At 42.8% G+C, this 23,311-nt stretch overlaps 1 protein-coding gene across 1 annotated transcript; it reads right to left on the bottom strand.

The window, feature by feature from the left end:
- Positions 1-515: 515 nt before the first annotated feature.
- On the bottom strand, positions 516-22,376 carry LOC135465765 (metalloprotease mig-17-like). The gene is made up of 9 exons (XM_064743096.1): positions 22,129-22,376; positions 16,450-16,487; positions 15,441-15,546; positions 14,725-14,883; positions 6,850-6,991; positions 6,469-6,594; positions 4,764-4,815; positions 837-1,340; positions 516-559 (listed from the first exon to the last, which is right to left on the bottom strand). The coding sequence occupies exons 1-9, from the start codon at positions 22,257-22,259 to the stop codon at positions 516-518; spliced, it is 1,302 nt and encodes a 433-aa protein (XP_064599166.1). The 5' UTR covers positions 22,260-22,376.
- Positions 22,377-23,311: the final 935 nt, after the last annotated feature.

Below are 23,311 nucleotides of genomic sequence, written 5' to 3'. Positions count from 1 at the left end.
GCAACATAATTGAAACCAGAACACATTTTAAATTAAAGACAGGGCTATTAGAAAGAATTTCAAAATCTTTCCTCAAGATGCATGGAGATAGAGTTTACTGAGTGTACTGTACCGAAGTTCACGTTCAGGTTACATGTACTGAATAATACATAAACATCATCCAAGATTGGTAGTAAAATACATTTGGGAACAAAAGACAGTTTATCTACACATCTAGACCTATACACACACAAGTACACAAACATAAACTAAAGGGCATGGAACTTGTGTCCTGTTCCTACAATGAATACGTACAAACTTTTGAAAGTAAAATATTGCGTTTTAAGACCAATTCATTCAAATTTAACAAGACATTCAATATTTCCTTATTAATAAATCCCTTTTCTTACACATTAATGTTTTCACCCACTCCGCTCCCCGTTCCCAACTCTTCTGATTTTGTAAACTCTTGATAAACTTAAACACTGGCGGGTATATGGTGATATCTCTTTGATATTTGATTTTGAACGTACGATCTACGCGTATGTCATGTATGCCATGTGGTTAGCTTGGTCGTTAGCTGCAAATAGCCACATTATAAACGTATTACTAACTGTAAATATCTTTCATATGGAGCTCATTTTTGTGGTACATTTCCAATCGCTTCCAGCTTGCAAACCGGAAAGTCCTTTGTCTTGAAAACTGCCATTGATTTACATCGTTCATTACCAATTTACATGGACAACATGATGGTGTGTAATTCACTCACATTGCTCACTGATGACCAACTTAACTTAACTATGCTTTGTGTTCGGTTTTTAGGCAAAACCATATTATTTTACCAAAAATCAGCAAACCTGGTGTAATTGTTGCCGATGGTGTGGTAGTATCTGATGTTGTCGTTGCCTCTAAAGTTGCAGTATTAGCTGCAGAAGTAACTGTTGCTCGGTTAGTTGTTGTCACCAGTACTTTTGTCGACTCTACAGTTGTTGTCATCTCTGGGGTTGTTGTCGCTACTGCTGTTGTTGTCAACCCTGTTGTTGTTGTCGCCTCTGCAGGTAGTCTTCTTGTCTCCTCTGCAGTTGTTGTCGCCTCTGCACTCGTTGTCGCTGGCACTGTTGTCAACTCTGCAGGTGTTGGTGTTGTCGCCTCTGCGGTTGTTGTCACCTCTGTTGTGATTGTCGCCTGTGTAGTTGTTGTCGTCGCTGGCACAGTTGTCAACTCTGCAGGAGGCATTGTTGTCACCTCTGCAGGAGGCGTTGTTGTCACCTCTGCAGTTGTTGTTGCCTCTGCAGTCGTTGTCACTGGTGCTGTTGTCAACTCTAAAAGTGTTGTTGTTGTCGCCTCTGCATATTCACAACCTGGATAGCAAACAATCAACGTAAATATGTAAACTCAAGGTAACTACTCAGTTTAATGCAAAACTTCCAGCTTTGGTAAGACTTCGCTGACTCGTCCGAGTAAAACATTGTCACTTCGTCACAATCGAAGTTGGCCTGTTCATCAAAAGCACGGCGAAGGGCAGATAATGGTTGACCTGATTATCAAAAGCGCGGCGATGGGTTGGCCTGTTTATCAAAAGTACGGCGATGGCAGATATTGGTTGGCCTGTTTATCAAAAGTACGGCAATGGGCAGATATTAGCTGGCATGTTTATCAAAAGCATGGCGAAGACCAGATAACGCTTGGCCTGTTCATCAAAAGCACGCCGATGGGCAGATACTGGTTGACCTGTTTATCAAAAAAAACGGCGAGGGGCAGATATTCGTTAACCTGTTTATCAAAATCATGGCGATGGGCAGATATTGTTTGGCGTGTTTATCAAAAGCACGGCAATCGGCAGATAATAGCTGGCTTGTTTATCAAAAGAACGGCGAAGGCCAGATAATGGGTTGGCCTGTACGGCAAAGGCCAGATAATGATTGGTCTGCTTACCTAAAGCATGGTGATAGGGAGATAATGGTTGGCCTGTTTATCAAAAGCAAGGCGATGAGCAGATATTGGTTGACCTGTTTATCAAAAGCACGACGAAAGGCAGATATTGGTTGACCTGTTTAGCAAAAGCACGGCAAAGGGCAGATAATGGTTGGCCTGTTTATCAAAAGCACGGTAATGGGCAGATATTGGTTGGCCTGTTTATCAAAGGCACGGCGAAGGCCAGATAATGGTTGGCCCGTTTATCAAAAGCTGCCTGAAGGGCAGATATTGGTTGGCCTGTTTATCAAAAGCAAGGCGATGGGCAGATATTGGTTGGCCTGTTTATCAAAAGCACGGCGATGAGCAGATAATGGTTGGCCTGCTTATCAAAAGCACGGAAAAGGGCAGATAATGGATGGCCTTCTTATCAAAAGCACGGCAAAGAGCAGATAATGGTTGGCCTCCTCATCAAAAGCAGGGCGATGGGCAGGTATTAGTTGGCCTGTTATCAAAAGGACGGCGATGGGCAGATATAGGTTGACCTGTTTATCAAAAGCACGGTAATGGGCAGATAACGGTTGACCTGTTTATCAAAAGCACGGCGATGGGCAGATAATCGTTAACCTGTTTATCAAAATCATGGCGATGGGCAGATATTGTTTGGCGTGTTTATCAAAAGCACGGCAATCGGCAGATAATAGCTGGCTTGTTTATCAAAAGAACGGCGAAGGCCAGATAATGGGTTGGCCTGTACGGCAAAGGCCAGATAATGATTGGTCTGCTTACCTAAAGCATGGTGATAGGGAGATAATGGTTGGCCTGTTTATCAAAAGCAAGGCGATGAGCAGATATTGGTTGACCTGTTTATCAAAAGCACGACGAAAGGCAGATATTGGTTGACCTGTTTAGCAAAAGCACGGCAAAGGGCAGATAATGGTTGGCCTGTTTATCAAAAGCACGGTAATGGGCAGATATTGGTTGACCTGATTATCAAAAGCAAGGCGATGAGCAGATATTGGTTGGCCTGTTTATCAAAGGCACGGCGAAGGCCAGATAATGGTTGGTCCGTTTATCAAAAGCTGCCTGAAGGGCAGATATTGGTTGGCCTGTTTATCAAAAGCAAGGCGATGGGCAGATATTGGTTGGCCTGTTTATCAAAAGCACGGCGATGAGCAGATAATGGTTGGCCTGCTTATCAAAAGCACGGCAAAGGGCAGATAATGGATGGCCTTCTTATCAAAAGCACGGCAAAGAGCAGATAATGGTTGGCCTCCTCATCAAAAGCAGGGCGATGGGCAGGTATTAGTTGGCCTGTTATCAAAAGGACGGCGATGGGCAGATATAGGTTGACCTGTTTATCAAAAGCACGGTAATGGGCAGATAACGGTTGACCTGTTTATCAAATAATGGTTGGCCTGCTTATCAAAAGCACGGCGAAGGGCCGACATTTGCCCCTGGTACCAGGATACTTCCACTATAAACCTAACTTCTGCCATAAAAGTGAAACATTCCAAGCATTATTCATCACTGACAAATGAACCCAGGAATAGCTCAACCTCAGATACCGGTGTATTGAATGTTTGGTCAGACATATAAAAACTGCAGAAACGACAACAGTACAAGGCACAGCAGTTATTTGGGGGCCCTATGTTGGCAGCATTATGGGAACACCAGTGATCAATAGGCCTACATGTATCTAAAGCCCTTGCACTGACCACATCACATGAGGCCCAACAGCGATCTGAAGGCCTACCAGGGCCCCTGTGTTAGCCACATTACAGAAGGCGATGGGTGTTTTGCCAGCATTAGTGGCACACCAGTGATCTGAAGGCCTACACAGAGGTAGTTATTTGGGTCCTGTGTCGAAAGTATTACAGGCACAGCAGTGATCTCGGGGTCCTGTGTTGCCAGTATTATGGGGACCCAGAGATCCGAAAGCCTACATGTACCTGGAGGTCCTGTATTGGCCGTCTCACATGACACACAGCATTGATTTGATGGCCTACCTGAAGGTCCTTATTGGCCGCCTAGCATGAGGCACAGCATTGATTTAAAAGCCTACCTGGAGGTCCTGTATTGCCCGTTTCACATGAGACACAGCATTGATTTGAAAGCCTACCTGGAGGTCCTGTATTGGCCGTCTCACATGAAACATAGCATCGATTTGATGGCCTACCTGGAGGTCCTGTATTGGCCGTCTCACATGAAACACAGCATTGATTTGAAGGCCTACCTGGATGTCCTGTATTGGCCGTCTCACATGAGACACAGCATTGATTTGAAGGCTTACCTGGAGGTCCTGTATTGGCCGTCTCACATGAAACACTGCACTGATTTGAAGGCCTACGCGGAAGTTCTGTATTGGCCGCCTCACGTGATGCACAGCATTGATATGAAGGCCTACCTGGAGGTATTGTATTGGCCGTCTCACATGAGATACAGTATTGATCTGAAGGCCTACCTGGGGGTCCTGTATTGGCCATCTCATATGAAACACTGCATTGATTTGAAGGCCTACGCGGAAGTTCTGTATTGGCCACCTCACGTGATGCACAGCATTGATATGAAGGCCTACCTGGAGGTATTGTATTGGCCGTCTCACATGAGATACAGTATTGATCTGAAGGCCTACCTGGGGGTCCTGTATTGGCCATCTCACTTGAAACACTGCATTGATTTGAAGGCCTACGCGGAAGTCCTATATTGGCCGCCTCACGTGATGCACAGCATTGATATGAAGGCCTACCTGGAGGTATTGTATTACCCAATGACCTGCTGCTCGAAAATAAATGTTTTATTATTTATTTACCATTAATCTATGGTTAGATTCTGTGATAATATGTAAGAGATAAGCGTGTTAAGCCTACCTGAACCGGCAGGGGCGTTTTCGTCGCAAACACAGGCACCGTCAATACACCACTGAAAGGTTGAACGGATCGAAGTGAGGAGGCATTTTCAGTTTTGCGCCGTAAATGTGTTCATGGTCTTATAACTGGAGAGATTTGTGAAAAGAAAGCTGAGCGCTAGGCCAATGACACCACATGCAAACTGCTTCTATAAAGGTATGTCTGATTACACACCACCTTATAATAAATCACATAGTTGTTTATTTATTTATTATTATTTATTTATTATTATTTATTTATTTATTTATTTATTCATTATTATTTTTTTTTTTTTTTTTTTTTGGATATATAAATTTAGCTCATTGTGACAGAATTATCTCCATGACAAATTATTTGCTATAGATCTGTCGTAGGTCGACTCGTCCTATCTGGCGAGCTCGAGGGTGGTGAGACTAACAGATCCCAAGTGAAGTCAGCCGACAGAACTTCTCAGAATTCTAAAAACGCCATGGCAATCTACGGATGATATACCTTCATTGCACCAAAACTGTTGAAAACCGTGCAGTGATGGAACACTATCCAGCAGTGATCGAACACTAAACCGTACATTAATAGAGCACTATAATACCGTGTGTTGATCGAAGACTACTCCCCAGTAATCGTATACTATAACGTGCAATAAAGGTGGAGAAAACATCAAAATTCAAATGATCGAGTGAGAAAAGTAAGATGTAAATGTGGTCTTCAATATTGTTATAACATAAAGACAAAATGACACTAGAAAAGCATTTTTGTAAAGTGGGTATTTGGGGCTACCTCTTGGTATATATTGTCCTTACGTACTAATGTTATAAATGGGGATGGACACATGTTTAATAAACACATCTGCACTACAATTTGGTCTCTTCACTTAACAGTTGTGTTTAACCTGTATTTTGATCATAATTACATTTTAATATGTTCATTAATATTATCATGATTCAGATTAAATCCTTTAACCGAACACTACTGTCTGGTATAATTCGAACACTTCACCATATAATAATCGAACACTATTCCATACAGGTATCGAACAGTTTACCGTGCAATAATCGAACACTATACCGCACAGTAATTGAACGTGTTGTAAAGTGGTCGAAGAATGTTCACCGTGCAGTAGTCGAACACTACAGCGGAGTGTAATTGAACAATACTGTGCAGTAATGGAACAATATACCGTGCTGTCAACGAACACTATTAACTGATCACTATAACGTATGGTGATGGCAAACTGTTGGGTAGTTATCAAACACTACACAATACAATAATCGAACATTGTTGTGCAATGAACGAACAACATACTGTACCACCAGCGACCAACGCACCGTGCAGTGGTCCAACACTAATGTGCCGTAATCGAAATATATTTCGTGCAGCCAACTCACATTATATCGTACTTTGTGTAGTGACCAAACAATGTGCAGTGAATTAACCGAACACTAGTGTTTAGTAAGCGAACACTATACTGTACGGGTATTCAAACAATATATCCTATGTTAATCAAACACTACCGTGCAATTAATCGAACATCGTGCAAAGAAAAATTTGCCACGTAGCCGTGAATGTCTCCAGGTCAGTCTCATCTTTACTAAGAGAAAAGGTAAATGGCCATGTACTCGGGGCAACATAAACAGTGAACAGAAAATATTTAGTTATAGATGTAAGCTCGTCAGATAATGCGACCTACCTTCTTATCCCCGCACGTTGTTCCTCTACCAGGGAGTATCCCTCTACATGTACCTTGGCTTCCAGGGATCTTGCACCATGTTAGTGTGCACAGACTCTCATATTCGGAAGGAGAAGAATACAATGTCTGTGACCGAAAATAATCAACCGAGCCGATGAGGTTATAACAAAAGGGTCATCAACATTCATAAATTAGTCTGACATGAAATGTTTTAGAAGCAACAGTTTCACTTTTGATCTCACTCCAAAGTGATAGGCAATTCATGATAGTCTCTGTTTTATGAGTTCGTTGGATGACAGTAAACCCTTTCTGGGATTTAGGTACATTCGATTTAAAAGCTTCCTATTTGATCACAACTTGAGAAGTAAATTTTTTCCTTACCCGACAGAAGTAGGACCCATTGCCCAAGCTCAGAACACACTGTTCATCGAGAGAATAGAACTGGCCGGTGAGAACCGTTAACAGGTCGTCTATTGCAGTAGGGTCAGCACCTGAATCGTCCGTTAACAAGCAGTTAGGTGACCTGTCAACATATTCCAAGATGTCATGGCAGATGGCGGAGTTCCTTGTTGTTTGCAGCATGTACTTTGTGACTACATAGACTGGATGGTATAGTATAGCAGTCATTTCCTGAGCGGTCATTATCAGTGGAGAGAAGTCATTCACACAACACTCTTGTTCCGGTACAACAGATTTGCAGCTAGTTTAAACAGTAAACTTCCCGTACAAATTATCCAAAATAACCATGCATGCATTATTAGTTATGATGAAGTATTCCTGTAACAAAACAAATAACACAGCTAACGTATTTGTTCTGATGATCTTCACCAAATGTTCATGAAGAAGTGCCTTTTTAGTCCACAAGCATTTCACAAATGGCCATGAAATACAATAATAAAAAACATTACGAATTAAACATAAATGTCACTGAATGTAATATCTGCACTGTTTAACATTAAAGGTTTTCGATTAACTTTAAAGTCACGTAGTGCAGAAATCCTTCAGGTAAGCTGGTGGTGCTCGAGAACGCTGAGATAGGTTGTATCCCTGTCAAGTCCAGCTTGAGATGGCTTAGGAATCATCAGGTGAGATTTATACTGGTATCTGTTCACACGAGTTATCTATTACAGACTGGTTGGTGATTTGCCGGTCACTGTTAGGAATCTTTTGCATGAATAGAGATATTGTCATAAATACAACTGGTGGTTCTTGAGTTGACAATTTTGTTACATCTGGTGACTTTAGATATCCTTCCTTCCTTTCAGAACGATACCCATTATCCTTTCTTAGGTTGTCTGTCATCTCATATCCAAACAGGTTCTCCTATTCCTACATTTCGAGAATCTTTTTCTCGCGAAGATTGTCTCTAAATTCGCTGTCCAAAATTTGGCCTGATGGCGGCAAGTCTTGTTCTAAGGTTTTTACTTAAAAGTAGCTTAGCTGGTGTACGCTTGCTGGTAAAATGTAGCGTATTTCTGTACGACATCAAGTCTTGTTCTAAGGTTTCTACCCAGAAGTAGTTCAGCCGGTGTACGCTTGGTGGTACAATATGGCGCAGTTCTGTACGACATCAAGTCTGGTTCTAAGGTTTCTACCAAGAAGTAGTTCAGCTGGTGTTCGCTTGGTGGTACAATATGGCGCAGTTCTGTACCACATCTAGTCTGGTTCCAAGGTTTCTACCCAGAAGTAGTTCAGCTGGTGTACACTTAGTGGTACAATGTTGGTGTGGTACAGTTCTGCTGGTGTTCGGTCGGTGGTACTGTATGGCCTAACTCTGTACCACATCTAGTCTGGTTCCAAGGTTTCTACCCAGAAGTAATTGAGCTGGTGTACGCTTGGTGGTACAATATGGCGCAGTTCTGTACGACATCAAGTCTGGTTCCAAGGTTTCTACCCAGAAGTAATTGAGCTGGTGTATGTTTGGTGGTACAATATGGCGCAGTTCTGTACGACATCAAGTCTGGTTCCAAGGTTTCTACCCAGAAGTAATTGAGCTGGTGTATGTTTGGTGGTACAATATGGCGCAGTTCTGTACGACATCAAGTCTGGTTCCAAGGTTTCTACCCAGAAGTAGTTCAGCTGGTGTTCGCTTGGTGGTACAATATGGCGCAGTTCTGTACCACATCAAGTCTGGTTCCAAGGTTTCTACCCAGAAGTATTTCAGCTGGTGTATGCTTGGTGGTACAATATGGCGTAGTTCTGTACGACATCAAGTCTGGTTCTAAGGTTTCTACCATGAACTAATTCAGCTGGTGTACACTTGGTGGTACTGTGTGGCGTAGCTCTCTACGACATGAAGTTTGGTCCTAAGGTTTCTACCCAGAAATAGTTCAGCTGGTGCATGCTTGGTGGTAATGTGTGGCGTAGCTCTCTACGACATCAAGTCTGGTTCTAAGGTTTCTACCCAGAAGTAGTTCAGCTGGTGTTCGCTTGGTGGTACAATATGGCGCAGTTCTGTACCACATCTAGTCTGGTTCCAAGGTTTCTACCCAGAAGTAGTTCAGCCGGTGTACACTTAGTGGTACAATGTCGGTGTGGTACAGTTCTGCTGGTGTTCGGTCGGTGGTACTGTATGGCCTAACTCTGTACCACATCTAGTCTGGTTCTAAGGTTTCTACTCAGAAGTAATTCAGCTGGTGCATGCTTGGTGGTACTATGGGGCGAAGCTCTCTACGACATCAAGTCTGGTCCTAAGGTTTCTACCCAGAAATAGTTCAGCTGGTGTTCGCTTGGTGGTGCTGTGTCGCGTAGCTCTCTACGACATCAAGTCTGGTTCTAAGGTTTCTACCCAGAAATAGTTCAGCTGGTGTTCGCTTGGTGGTACTGTGTGGCGTAGCTCTCTACGACATCAAGTCTGGTTCTAAGGTTTCTACCATAAACTAATTCAGCTGGTGTACACTTGGTGGAACTGTGTGGCGTAGCTCTCTACGACATGAAGTTTGGTTCTAAGGTTTCTACCCAGAAATAGTTCAGCTGGTGCATGCTTGGTGGTACTGTGTGGCGTAGCTCTCTACGACATCAAGTCTGGTCCTAAGGTTTCTACCCAGAAATAGTTCAGCTGGTGTTCGCTTGGTGGTACTGTGTGGCGTAGCTCTCTACGACATCAAGTATGGTTCTAAGGTTTCTACCATGAACTAATTCAGCTGGTGTACGCTTGGTTGTACTATGTGGCGTAGTTCAGCTGGTGTTCACTCGGTGTGCTGTGTGGCGTAGTTTTTATACAACGTCAAGTCTCGTTCTGAGGTTTCTACCATGAACTAACTTAGCTGGAGTTCGCTCGGTGATACTGTGTGGCGTAGCTCTGTACGACATCAAGTTTGGTTCCAAGGTTTCTACCAAGAAGTAATTGAGCTGGTGTATGCTTGGTGGTACAATATGGCGCAGTTCTGTACGACATCAAGTCTGGTTCCAAGGTTTCTACCCAGAAGTAATTGAGCTGGTGTATGCTTGGTGGTACAATATGGCGCAGTTCTGTACAACATCAAGTCTGATTCTAAAGTTTCTACTCAGAAGTATTTCAGCTGGTGTACGCTTGGTGGTACAATATGGCGCAGTTCTGTACGACATCAAGTCTGGTTCTACGGCTTCTACCCAGAAGTATTTCAGCTGGTGTACGCTTGGTGGTACAATATGGCGCAGTTCTGTACGACATCAAGTCTGATTCTAAGGTTTCTACCCAGAAGTATTTCAGCTGGTGTACGCTTGGTGGTACAATATGGCGCAGTTCTGTAGGACATCAAGTTTGGTTCTAAGGTTTCTACCCAGAAGTATTTCAGCTGGTGTATGCTTGGTGGTACAATATGGCGCAGTTCTCTACGACATCAAGTCTGGTTCTAAGGTTTCTACCCAGAAGTAATTGAGCTGGTGTACGCTTGGTGGTACAATATGGCGCAGTTCTGTACGACATCAAGTCTGGTTCTAAGGTTTCTACCACGAAGTATTTCAGCTGGTGTACGCTTGGTGGTACAATATGGCGCAGTTCTCTACGAAATCAAGTCCGGGCCTCAGGTTTCTACCCAGAAGTAGTTCAGCCGGTGTACGTTTGGTGGTACAATATGGCGCAGTTCTGTACGACATCAAGTCTGATTCTAAGGTTTTTACCCAGAAGTATTTCAGTTCTTGATGTGGTACAGAATACCCAGAAGTATTTCAGCTGGTGTATGCTTGGTGGTACAATATGGCGCAGTTCTGTACCACATCAAGTCTGGTCCTAAGGTTTCTACCCAGAAATAGTTCAGCTGGTGTTCGTTTGGTGGTGCTGTGTCGCGTAGATCTCTACGACATCAAGTCTGGTTCTAAGGTTTCTACTCAGAAGTAGTTCAGCTGGAGTACGTTTGGTGGTGCTGTGTCGCGTAGCTCTCTACGACATCAAGTCTGGTTCTAAGGTTTCTACCCAGAAATAGTTCAGCTGGTGTTCGCTTGGTGGCACTGTGTGGCGTAGCTCTCTACGACATCAAGCATGGTTCTAAGGTTTCTACCATGAACTAATTTAGCTGGTGCATGCTTGGTGGCACAATATGGCGCAGTTCTGTACGACATCAAGTCTGATTCTAAGGTTTCTGCCCAGAAGTATTTCAGCTGGTGTACGCTTGGTGGTACTGTTTGGCGTAGCTCTCTACGACATCAAGTCTGGTCCTAAGGTTTCTACCCAGAAGTAGTTCAGCTGGTGTTCGCTTGGTGGTACTATGGGGCGAAGCTCTCTACGACATCAAGCATGGTTCTAAGGTTTCTACCATGAACTAACTTAGCTGGTGTTCGCTCGGTGGTACTGTGTGGCGTAGCTCTATACGACATCAAGTCTGGTTCTAAGGTTTCTACCCAGAAGTAGTTCAGCTGGTGCACGCTTGGTGATACTATGTGGCGTACTTTTGTACAAAATCAAGTCTGGTTCTAAAGTTTCTACCCAGAAGTAATTGAGCTGGTGTACGTTTGGTGGGACTATGTGGCGTCGTTCAGCTGGTGTACACTCGGTAGTACAATGTGGCATAATTCTGTACAACATCAATTCTGGTTCTAAGGTTTCTACCCAGTAATTCAGCCGGTGTATGCTTGGTGGTACTGTGTCGCGTAGCTCTCTACGCCATCAAACCTCCTTCTAAGATTTCTACCATGAAAAAATTTAGCTGGTGTACGCTTGATGGTGCATTGTGGCGTACTTTTGTACACAATCAAGTCTGCTTCTAATGTTCTACCCAGAACTAATTCAAATGGTGTACGTTTCGTGGTAATGTGTGGCGTAGTTCCGTAGAACATCAACTCTGGTTCTAAGGTTTCTACCATGAAAAAATTTAGCTGGTGTACGCTTGATGGTGCAATGTGGCGTAGTTCTGTATGACATCAAGTCTGGTTTTAAGGTTTCTACCCAGAAGTATTTGAGCTGGTGTACATTTGGTGGTGCAATGTGGCGTAGTTCTATATGACATCAAGCCTGGTTCTATGGTTTCTACCATGAACTAATAAAGAGGTGTGCGCTTGGTGGTACTATGTGGCGTAGTTCAGCTGTCGTTTACTCGGTGATGCTGTGTGGCGTAGATTTGTAGACATCAAGTCTGGTTCTAAGGTTTCTACTCAGAAGTATTTCAGCTGATGTACACTTGGTGGTACTGTGTGGCGTCGTTCAGCTGGTATTCCTTCGGTGGTACTGTGTGCCCTAGCACTGTACCACATCACGTCTGGTTCTAAGGTTTCTACCATGAACTAATTCAGCTGGTGTACACTTGGTGGTACAATGTGGCGAAGCTCTCTACGACATCGAGTCTGGTTCTAATATTGCTACCCAGAAGTATTTCAGCTGGTGTACGCTTGGTGGTACTGTATGGCGCAGTTCTGTACGACATCAAGTCTGATTCTAAGGTTTCTACCCAGAAGTATTTCAGCTGGTGTACGCTTGGTGGTACAATATGGCGCAGTTCTGTACGACATCAAGTCTGGTTCTAAGGTTTCTACCCAGGAGTATTTCAGCTGGTGTATGCTTGGTGGTACAATATGGCGCAGTTCTGTACGACATCAAGTCTGGTTCTAAGGTTTCTACCCAGAAGTAATTGAGCTGGTGTACGCTTGGTGGTACAATATGGCGCAGTTCTGTACGACATCAAGTCTGGTTCTAAGGTTTCTACCACGAAGTATTTCAGCTGGTGTACGCTTGGTGGTACAATATGGCGCAGTTCTGTACGACATCAAATCTGATTCTAAGGTTTCTACTCAGAAGTATTTCAGCTGGTGTACGCTTGGTGGTACAATATGGCGCAGTTCTGTACGACATCAAGTCTGATTCTAAGGTTTCTACCCAGAAGTATTTCAGCTGGTGTACGCTTGGTGGTACAATATGGCGCAGTTCTGTACGACATCAAGTCTGATTCTAAGGTTTCTACCCAGAAGTATTTCAGCTGGTGTACGCTTGGTGGTACAATATGGCGCAGTTCTGTACGACATCAAGTCTGATTCTAAGGTTTCTACCCAGAAGTATTTCAACTGGTGTACGCTTGGTGGTACAATATGGCGCAGTTCTGTACGACATCAAGTCTGATTCTAAGGCTTCTACCCAGAAGTATTTCAGCTGGTGTACGCTCGGTGGTACAATATGGCGCAGTTCTGTACGACATCAAGTCTGATTCTAAGGTTTCTGCCCAGAAGTATTTCAGCTGGTGTACGCTTGGTGGTACAATATGGCGCAGTTCTGTACGACATCAAGTCTGGTTCTATGGTTTCTACCCAGAAGTAGTTCAGCTGGTGTATGCTTGATGGTACTATGGGGCTTAGTTGTGCTCGACATCAAGTCTGGTTCTAAGGTTTCTACCATGAACTAATTTAGCTGGTGTACGCTTGATGGTACAATGGGACGAAGCTCTCTACGACATTCGAGTCTGGTTCTAATATTGCTACCCAGAAGTAGTTCAGCTGGTGTACGCTTGGTGGTACTATGGGGCGAAGCTCTCTACGACATCGAGTCTGGTTCTAAGGTTTCTACCCAGAAGTAGTTCAGCTGGTGTATGCTTGATGGTACTATGGGGCTTAGTTGTGCTCGACATCAAGTCTGGTTCTAAGGTTTCTACCATGAACTAATTTAGCTGGTGTACGCTTGATGGTACAATGGGACGAAGCTCTCTACGACATCGAGTCTGGTTCTAATATTGCTACCCAGAAGTATTTCAGCTGGTGTACGCTTGGTGGTACTATGGGGCGAAGCTCTCTACGACATCGAGTCTGGTTCTAAGGTTTCTACCCAGAAGTAGTTCAGCTGGTGTTCGCTTGGTGGTACTGTGTGGCGTAGCTCTGTAGGATAGCAAGGATTCTGATATCTTCTGATTCCAAGAAGCCTTCTGATCCTGTCTAGATTCCAATGCTCGTTTCAATGTCCCAACAAAGCCTTCTGTTTGACCATTTGGCTGGGATAGAATGGTGGAGATTGGACATGGTGAACATTGTTGATCTTCGAGAAGTCCTGAAACAACTTAGAGGGCCATTAAGGGTCATTGTCAGATACAAGTTCAGTAAGAACGTCATGCTCTGAGAAGACAGTTTGTAATTTCTCCGCAGTTCTTTCCGCAGTTGTCGAAAACATCTGAATTACAATATACCATATTAAATGAGCACGCGCTATAAATGAAGTTTTCCGCAATAAATGGTCCTTTTTCACATTTCTGTCCATTGTAAGACACATCTATTTCATACTTTTCTCACTCTTTCACTCTGTGTCTTGTTAGTATATTTAGGTTTCATTTTATTATGAGACAAGATTTCATTCTTTGCCAGCTTTGACATTAGAGATAAGGCTCACTCAATGTGGAAGATTCCTATTTGATTTTACATTCACTTTAATCTCTAGGTTAACCTTGATTTAAGCACTTCCAGCGTACATTAATATCAGTGGGATGTGTTCCTCACATGTATTCGGCAATAGTTCAACAAACGAGTTCCTTTCAGTTCGCAACATTTACTTTGTTGCACAGACTGGGTGGTATAGAACAGCAGTAAACTTGACATCCAGATGTCAGGGAGCGGCAATTGTTAGTAGGGAGAAGTTATTTACACAACAGACAGGTGAGAGTGTTCTTGAGACTGCTTAGACCTGAGACCTTCAGATGAAACTACTGAAGAATAATCAGTCCTCAGACCTTCAAGCTGGTAAGTTGACAACCTGTCCGAGAGACCAAGGATTGGGAAATTAAAAATGGCCAACAGGGTTGGAGGCCTCAGTTATCTGCCTTTTGTACATTGTAGCTATGAAACAATTCCCAGATTAAGGTTGATACTTACAGTGAAGACGCGTATGTTCTGAAATAGTCCACAGAACAGTCAGTGAAGAACCACTGATTCCGTGCTGCATCCCCGGTTCTTGCCCCACTCGATGGTGCCATGATATAGTAATCGCTTGGATCACAGGCATTTCCATCACCGTCGTGCCCTGCTCCCAAACTGGAATTGCAAGAGATAGACCATAGACATAGATCCTGACCTCTCAGATACCTCACCGAGAATTGTAGAAAGATCACACCATGTGGGAATGTGAGTATTTCTTTTATCACAATGCGTTTATTATTCCAAATACGACGAACACACATTTGTCTGACCTATTCATGTAATTCATATAACAACTGACAAGGAGGAGCCTCTACAATACACAGACTCAGGAAGCATTGACGGGTCATGCGTGTACTTAACAAAGACTGCATATACACAGGTGATATCATGAGAAACCTGCACAGGTATGGTTCTACCTGGGCGAATTGAACGTCATACATATACACACCTGCACAGGTATGGTTCTACCTGGGGGAAATGAACGTCATACATATACACACCTGCACAGGTATGGTTTTACCTGGGGGAAATGAACGTCATACATATACACACCTTGATGCCTGAGAGTGGTTTCTGAGTAGTAAAGTGGCCGTCGGCACTTCTGAAAAGTGTCCATGTTAAACAAGCTTTCTGCTAAAATGGAGTAGTTCGAGTGGCAGCTGTATACTTACTTATGTCCTAGCTCGTGTGCAGCTACTGTCACAGTCACAAAATTAAATTTATCTTCGTTTATGGAGACGGCATTAACTGTACATGCACCACCAACGAACGCCAGACCTGCAGATAAAAAACAATCTGAAAAGTTCATAAGCTGTTCACAAGGGTTAAATGTCAGATGATAGCACTGGGTATAATAAAAAAAGCTGCAGCCTTGGTCGAATAATTGTACTGTAACCAACTGTTAGCCATTTTGACAGAAACACTAAGTGAGGGCGGCAGTTTCAAGCGTAACCCTCTTTGCAATTTAGCCATTCTGGCAGAAACACCAATTCACGGTGGTGCTTTCAAGTGTAGGCCTCTATACAGTCCAGTCAGCCTGACAGAAACACTAGGTAACGGGCGGTGGTTTCAAGCGTAACCCTATTTATAATTTAGCCATTCTGACAGAAACTCTAAAGGAGGGCAGTGGTTTCAAGCGTAGCCCTCTTTACAGTTCAATCAGACTGACAGAAACACTAAGTGAGGGCGGTGGTTTCAAGCGTAACCCTCTTTATAATTTAGCCAATCTGATAAAAACACTAAGTAACGGGCGGTGGTTTCAAGCGTAACCCTATGTATAATTTAGCCATTCTGATAGAAAAATCTAAGGGAGGGCAATTGTTTCAAGCATAGCCCTCTTTAGAGTTCAGTCTGACAGAAACATGGAGGACGGTGGTTTCAAGCGTAACGTTATTTTCAAGTCAGCCATTCTGAAAGAAACACTAAGTGAGGACGGTGGTTTCAAGCGTAGCCCTCTTTTCAAGTCCAGATGGCTTTGCAACTCTCTACGTTTCTGCTAACAAAATCTAAGCGTTAGCTGTCTGTAGAGTTAGCTTTCTTTTCCTTAAAGTTGAAATAATAACATGTCAGTAGAACTAGTAATAGATCAGTCATACATCATTATCATAGGATTTAGTTTAACAGACATGCAAGAAAATATGACAGCACTGGAAATTGCTGTGCACTACACTGCAATCTAACCTGCATTTGCTGTAGAGCCATCTCGAGTTAGGTCAGCCCTGAAAGAACACAAGGAGTTACATTATACATGTATGACAATGAACTAGCTAACCGAATGTACTAAATAGAAGGACTGGAGAAGAGATCTGATCAAGTGTCCAACAAATATATTATTAGTGAAAGAAGGATGTTTCTACTCCTATCCGAAGATTTCCAGGCATGCTGGCATAAGGATGAGCAGGCTTACCGCCGCGTGGAAGTGCAGACCGGCAGATATGTGGATGATCAGGTAGGCAAACACGTGGAAGGGGCAGACGTGCCATCATGTGGATGAGCAGACATACCATCAGATGGACGAGCAGACATACCTTCGGGTGGATGAGCGGGCATGATGTCATTTGGATAACCAGACATGCTGTCACTTAGATGACCAGACATGCTGTCATTTGGATGACAAGACATGCCGTCATGGTATAAGGTATGCATGTGGATGGGCATGTGGATGAATATGCATGTGAATAAGCAGACATGCCGTTAGGTGGATGTCCAGACAGGTAGGAATGTGGATGACTAGACAGGCAGACATGTGGATGACCAGACATGATGACTACACAAGCAGGCATGTAGATGGGCAGTCATACCGTACTAAAACAGGCAGGCATGGGGATGAGCAGACGGGTAGGCATGTGAACAAAGAGACAGGTAGGCATGTGGTTAGAGAGACAGGTGGTCATGTGGATGAATAGGCGGGTAGGCATCTGGATAAACAGACAAACCGTCATGAGACAGGTAGGCATGTGGATGAACAGACAGGTAGATGTGTCGATAACCAGACAGGTAGGAAGGTGGATGAGCAGACAGATAAGCATATGGATAAAGAGACAGGTAGACATGTGGATGACCAGACATACCGTCATGTGATAGGTAGGCATCTGGATAAACAGACAAACCGTCATGAGACAGGTAGGCATGTGGATGAACAGACAGGTAGGCGTGTCGATAAACAGACAGGCAGGAAGGTGGATGAGCAGACAGATAAGCATATGGATAAAGAGACAGGTAGACATGTGGATGACCAGACATACCGTCATGTGATAGGTAGCATGTGGATGTGTAGACATACCATCAGGTAGATGGCCAGACAGGTAGGCACTTTGATAAACAGACAAATAGGCATGTGGACGAAGAGACAGGCAGGTATGTGGATGAGCAAACAGGTAGGCATTTGGATGAGCAAACAGGTAGTCATGTGGATGAGCAAACAGGTAGGCATGCACATAAACAGACAGGTAAGTATTTGGATGAGCAGACATGCCATCAGGTGGCTGAACATACAAGTACGTCTGTGGATGAGCAGATAGGTAGGTATTTGGATGACCAAACAGGTAGGCATGTGGATGAGCAAACTGCCTGTAGGAATGCACATAAATGTGACAGGTAGGTCTGTGGATGAGCAGATAGGTAGGTATTTGGATGACCAAACAGGTAGGCATGTGGATGAGCAAACTGCCTGTAGGAATGCAAATGAACAGACAGGTAGGTCTGTGGATGAGCAGACAGGTAGGCATTTGGATGAGCAAACAGGCATGCACATAAACAGACAGGTAGTATCTGGATGAGCAGACATGCCGTCAGGCGGATGAACAGACAAGTAGGTATGTGGATGAGCAGACAGGTAGGCATTTGGATGGCCAAACAGGTAGGCATGTGGATGAGCAAAGAGAAAGGCATGCACATAAACAGGTAAATATTTGGACATGCCGTCATGTGAATGAACATGCATGATGTTAGACAGCCAAACAAGCCATTGGAAAACACAAAAGTGTCAAAATGTGAATAGTTATGTGGACTGTCAAATGTGTATGAAATTTATGTGGATGCTAAGATACGTAATTATGTGGATGCTAACACACGTAGTTGTGTGGATGTTAAGACACGCAGTTATGTGGACGTTAAGACACGTAGTTTTGTGGATGCTAAGACACGTAGTTTTGTGGATGCCAAGACACACAGTTGTGTGGATGCTAAGACACGCAGTTATGTGAATGCTAAGACACGCACTTATGTGGATGCTAAGACAGAAAATTATCTGAATGCTGAGACGCGCAGGTATGCGGATGTTAAGACACGGTTATGGTGACGCTAAGATACACAGTTATGCAGTTAATAAAATATACAGTACTGCTGACAATCGAACAGTCGTGTGGATGGAGAGACAGGTGGATGATCAGACTGATAGTTCAGTGCATGTAAAGACAGGCAGATTTGTGAATATTTAGATGGGCAGTTGCTTATGTGAATAGTCGAACAGACAGCTGTGTGAATGGAGAGACACAGTTTTGTGGATGATCAGATAAATAGTTCTGTGGATGTAAAGGCAGGTAGAAATGTGGATTTTTAGACAGGTGGTTACTTCTGTCGATAGTCGTGTGGTCAGGCAGTCGTGTGGATGGAGTGACAGGTGGATAGTTGTGTGAATGAAAAGACAGGTGGTTACCTATATGGATATTTAGACAGGTGGTTACTAGTGTGGATATTTAGACAGGCGGTTACTTCTGTGGATATTTGGACAGGCGGTTACTTGTGTGAATATTTAGACAGGCGGTTACTTGTGTGGATATTCAGACAACTGGTTACTTATGCGGATATTTAGACAGATGCTTACTTATGCGGATATTTAGACAGGTGGTTACTTGTGCGGATATTTAGACAGGTGGTTACTTGTGTGAATATTTAGACAGGCGGTTACTTATGTGGATGTTTGGACAGGCGGTTACTTATGCGGATATTTAGACAACTAGTTATTTATACGGATATTTAGACAGGTGGTTACTTATGTGGATATTTGGACAGGCGGTTACTTGTGTGGATATTTCGACAGGCGGTTACTTGTGTTCATATTTCGACAGGCGGTTACTTCTGTGGATATTTCGACAGGCGGTTACTCATGTGAATATTTAGACAGGTGTTTACTCCTGTGGATATTTAGACAGGTGTTTACTTCTGCAGATAGTCAAACAGATAGTTATATGGATGAATAAGACGAGCATTTATTGGAAATGAATCCTTCACGCCATATCGTGACAGTTCTGCGGATCGTCAGAACAAAAACGCTCCTAGTGAACAGCATTTCTCTCATTCAGGATACTCCACTGGTAGAATTCATTTCTGGTTAAATCAATTCTGTTTCCAAGCAGCGAAATAACGACTGGGGATAGCCCCATGGGATTGTAGAGTATCTGTAAAAGACATACAAACTTTCCTGTTTTGATAAGACAATTCAAAAACTCCATAAAATAATTATCGATATCAGTGGGATTCGAACTCCACCTAATGAAACTGAGAAGTAAAACTGCTCATAAATTGCGAACCGTCAATTTTTTAAACTCTTTCATATGCCGAATGCCATTCCCATACAAAAATATAATAAATATATATAAACTCTTAAAATATAATTAATTAAACAAACAAAGAAAATAAAGGATATATGATAATCAAATATTTATACCGGCGCTCTTGGATTGCACGTTTGATCTACTGCAGGCAGTCAATACTAAGAAGAACACATTGTTTCAAAGCTGATTCTAAACCTAATGGACTAGCAGAACAATAATGTCAATTTGATTTTCTGCTCATAGCCCTAAACAAAAAGACAAACAGAATAACGTCGCTGCAAAGACAGTTACAACAATTTCATTAGAAAATACATTTTTGCAAGCCATCAATACAATTTGCACTTTGACAGCAACTTGCGACAAAACTATACTCCTGTGAAAGAAATAAGACCAGTTTTGCGATCCGGACGTCAAACTACGTCAGGTAACCCGCTTAAAATCTTAAAATTAAACAAAAATTTGGTTCACTTTTGCTCTATCGGCTAAAACCTAATTTTCTCACACATTGCATTTTTTTTCTTCACCAATATCCTGCTTGGAAGGCTTGTTATGTGTGCTAAATTTGAAGTCAGTTGGACTTTTGGGTTCTGGAGATACTGACTCTCAAATGTTTTCATTTCAATTCAAAATGGCCTCCCGGTCAGGTGAATGAGGAAACGTACGATTCACGGTCAGGTGACTGTGGACACTCTAATTAGTACTAGCCAAAGTTCATCTAAAGGTCTAGTATAAACGTACGATTCACGGTCAGGTGACTGTGGACACTCTAATTAGTACTAGCCAAAGTTCATCTAGAGGTCTAGTTTAAACGTACGATTCACGGTCAGGTGACTGTGGACACTCTAATTAGTACTAGCCAAAGTTCATCTAAAGGTCTAGAATAAACGTACAATTCACAGTCAGGTGACTGTGGACACTCTAATTAGTACTAGCCAAAGTTCATCTAAAGGCCTAGTATAAACGTACGATTCACGGTCAGGTGACTGTGGACACTCTAATTAGTACTACCTAAAGTTCATCTAGAGGTCTAGTATAAACGTACGATTCACGGTCAAGTGACTGTGGACACTCTAATTAGTACTAGCCAAAGTTCATGTAAAGGCCTAGTATAAACGTACGATTCACGGTCAGGTGACTGTGGACACTCAAATTAGTACTAGCCAAAGTTCATCTAAAGGCCTAGTATAAACGTACGATTCACGGTCAGGTGACTGTGGACACTCTAATTAGTACTAGCCAAAGTTCATCTAAAGGTCTAGTATAAACGTACGATTCACGGTCAGGTGACTGTGGACACTCTAATTAGTGCTAGCCAAAGTTCATCTAAAGGTCTAGTATAAACGTACGATTCACAGTCAGGTGACTGTGGACACTCTAATTAGTACTAGCCAAAGTTCATCTAGAGGTCTAGTATAAACCTATGCTTCACGCATCTCAGCGTTTGATGACGTCACTTTCGGTGATGTAAAATTTGTCTCCTTGGCTTCGGATGATGTTAAGCCTTTAGACCGTCACTCTAGCTTCATTTGTTAAGGAGGAATACCTGCTTCCTGTTTTGAGGATGTCACTTCGGGTTTTGCATAAATTCCATATTCAGAATCAGTGTCCAAAACAGCATCAGATAGCCTATTTTCCACAGAAAAGTTTTTTCTACTCGTTATTTTAAATGGTTATTAAAATTTTGGAAAAGTCCAAGGAGAAAACACCTACACTATTTTCATGTCAGTAAATTCATTCCACGAGTACTTTCGCAAAGGACATTTTAGCCAATCATTGATCGTCTCTTATAAATGTGTATTTCCTTGTTTCGAAGCAAAAGCATGTATGCTAATAAGCAGTGGCATGAAACGAACAGGCAGCCGAAAGTCACTATGCTATCCGGCAAATACCGGTGATAGCGAAAGAGACCGAAAAGCCTATCGATGTAGCCTATGTTGTTGTTGTTTCCACACTAATTTCTTTCAAATCTATTTTGCCTCAAAATAACCACCCCCTTGCTAGCCGTTAACACGTCAATGTGCACGACTATTTTTCGCGCTTGCACTTATAGGTTTAGAGTGAAATAAATTTATTCCATATACCGCATAGTCCTACTTCTCACTTCTCGCCATATCCCATGCTGTTTTGAATTCCTGTCAGTATCAGTAAATAAGGTGGAATTTGAGTGGACCATGAATTATGCATATTTATGCCGAAATGTTCAGGGCTTTGAAGAGTAAATATGGCTCAGTATATCAAGATAGATGATGTCGGGCATTCCTAGCTTGATTAAGTAAAGATGCATACTTTCTGATCGTGCACTTACTTAGTAAACAGCATGGTGTGATCACTTGAAGGTGAGGTAAAGTTGTTCTGACGCCAGTCTCGAAACGAAGACAGAGCCGCAAAAGAGTCAACAAACGGCCGTTCTAAGTCATCGGGATTGGTCGTAGCCATACCAGTGGTCCACGGGGATGTCGCTTCTTCCTGTTAACCCACAATCGTACCCACCGTGCATTTCACTCAGTCTCAGACACTGTATTCAGCTTTCGTCGAGACACGGACATCTGTTATTGTTGCATGCCCACTGCTATTGCTTCGTTCCCTCTGCTATTGTCACATGTTCACTGGTGTTGTCAAATGTCTACTGCTATTGTCACATGTTCACTGGTGTTGTCAAAGATCTACTGTTATTGTCACATGTCCACTGATACTGTCTCGTTTCTACTGCTCGTCACTATATTACCGTTGCCATGTACCCGATATTATTAGAGGTCCACACTATCCTAGCGGACACCTCCAGAAATCGTTCGGATTATCACGGGTCCACACTATCCTAGCGGACACCTCCAGAAATCGTTCGGATTATCACGGGTCCACGCTGTTCTAGCGGGACACCACCAGAAATCGTTCAGATTATCAGGGGTCCACGCTGTTCTAAAGGGACACCTCCAGAAATCTTTCGGATTATCAGGGTTGCAGGCTATTTTAGCCGGACATCTGAAATCGTTCGCATTATCAGGGGTGCAGGCTATCCAAGCGGGACACCACTAGAAATCGTTCGGATTTTTATTACTTTTAGTCAGCTCGTAAAATTGTAGGCTAATATCTCGGAAACTGGTAAATCCGAAAAACTCCAAATTTTGGAATTTTAATAACAAAGGTATGAAGCAAATTTTGACGTTTTGTGTCTTTTAGTCAGTCACTTGATTTAGTGGCAGTTTTGAATTTTATTGCGTTTGATATGCAAATTAGGCTGTGACTGGCCAATGAAGTAAGTTCAAAAGCATGTCAACTCATTGTACAATTGTACCAAATAAAAACCTTTAGGAGAATACCTTGATATTAGGATTATGAATTTCAAACTTTTCCAGTTTGAGTTGTGGTTTTCATGTAATTGCCATTAAGCTTTTCTGAATTTTTTTTTCTCCATAATTTAACATGCGAGATTTATGCAAGGCAGCACGAAACTTGTCGCTGCTGTTTGCCGTGGGAACGGACATCGACTT

The sequence above is a fragment of the Liolophura sinensis genome, chromosome 1 (genome assembly GCF_032854445.1).
Source record: "Liolophura sinensis isolate JHLJ2023 chromosome 1, CUHK_Ljap_v2, whole genome shotgun sequence".
NCBI classification, from domain to species: Eukaryota; Metazoa; Mollusca; class Polyplacophora; order Chitonida; family Chitonidae; genus Liolophura; species Liolophura sinensis.
Note: the sequence above shows the minus strand (reverse complement) of the source record. Positions and strands in the feature narration are given on the sequence as shown.